Here is a 1451-nt window from a genome sequence, read left to right as displayed (position 1 = left end):
GCAGAGCATGGGAAGCTGAAAAGTCCTTGTCTAGTGTAAGCACTACTTAGCAACAACTAAAACATCGGTGAGTTATCAACATTGGTCTCCTCCTAAATCCAACACACAGCACTGTACCAGCTACTAGGAAGAAAATTAACTCTATCCCTGCCGAAACCAGGACACTAGCTGAGGCGAGATCTTGAGCAGCAGGGATGGGCACAAATCTGACCAGATTCTCCAAAACCAAAGCAGAAGGGTTTGGTTCAGAGCCCCTTCCAGCTGATGCTGTTCCTGCAGGCAGCGCTGGAGCCATGTTGCTCCCCAGGTGATATACCAAGGATGAAGGTGCAGTGTGTCTGTCTTTCACAGGGACTTGTAACAACCGTACGTGTATGTGTGTGCTCTTTCCCTGCAGATACCAATGTCATACGATATATCCAGCTGACAGAGATGAAGCTCAGCAGATGTTCCCAGAGAGAGAAAGAAGCCTTGTGAAAACGAAGCCACTTCAGCTGAAATGCCCAAGGGGGAACATTTCCTTCCTAGAAGCCCATTTGGTGGATTTTCCTGTTTGCTCTGCCTCATCCTCATCTCCTCATCCATCCACTCTCCCTTGCTCTTCATTGAATCCCAGTTTTGAAAAAAGAGACTTAGACGCTGGATAGGGCTGCTTGCCAACCATGGTAATACCCCTTCCCTGTGGCAGGAGAGCACAATGGCTACAGCTGGCCTTGTTCCAAGACTGGAAATCTGGAGTAGGCAATGCTGGGGGACCTTTCTGGTCCTGAGCTGACTGCCTATTGCCCTTAGGGAAGCAACCACCAGAACAACTTCCTGACCAGGCAAGTTGGAGGCAAACAACTTCTGCTCTGAGTGATCACTGGAGCTTGGAAGAGCTAAGAAACCAAGAGAGCCACTGGTCATTTCACAGGGGATAGCAAATGCCTTTTTATCATCAGTCCCCTCTGCCTGCTTCTCCAGTGTGTGTTATCAGTCTCCAGTGAGAGCTCACACGCTCCCAGTCTAATGCCAGTGAAAACTGTTTCTAAACATCCTCTTAATGAAAGCACAGAGCACCCTACAACCCCCCCCGCAGAGCTGTCCTGGTGCCAGAGGAGAAGGCTGTGGGCTACCACAGAATGCTGAACGGTCTGTGAAAGCATGGTGTACAGTATGAGGGAAAAACTGTGAAATAATTCATTAAAGGCAAATAAAAATTATTAATAGGCAACAAGTCCAGGCATTGCTTTTCAAAGGGAACTCTTGGGTTCCCCGTGTCCAGACAGGCAACATTGCCTGGTGGGGGGCAGCATGGGGTGGGGAACAAAGGACGTCTCCATTCTTATCTTGGCTCTGCCAATGCCTTGCTGTGGGATCTTGGGCAAGTCACTTAGCCTCTCTGTGCCTCGGTTTCCCCATCTGTACACTGGGGATAATAATACTTCCCTACCTCGCAGGGGTGTTGTGAG

At 49.3% G+C, this 1451-nt stretch overlaps 1 protein-coding gene across 1 annotated transcript in view; it reads left to right on the top strand.

Moving 5' to 3' along the window:
• The window catches only part of TTC9 (tetratricopeptide repeat domain 9), a 9704-nt gene extending 8488 nt beyond the window's left edge, over nt 1-1216 (top strand). The window contains exon 3 of the mRNA XM_009279303.1: nt 398-1216. Coding sequence (XP_009277578.1) covers nt 398-477 — 80 coding nt within the window. The 3' untranslated portion in view covers nt 478-1216. The remainder of the gene's footprint in view (nt 1-397) is intronic.
• Nucleotides 1217-1451: the final 235 nt, after the last annotated feature.

The sequence above is a fragment of the Aptenodytes forsteri genome, unplaced genomic scaffold (assembly GCF_000699145.1).
Source record: "Aptenodytes forsteri isolate BGI_AS27 unplaced genomic scaffold, ASM69914v1 Scaffold3, whole genome shotgun sequence".
NCBI lineage: Eukaryota > Metazoa > Chordata > Aves > Sphenisciformes > Spheniscidae > Aptenodytes > Aptenodytes forsteri.
The sequence above is the reverse complement of the archived record's forward strand: the minus strand, read 5'-3'. Positions and strand labels throughout refer to the sequence as shown.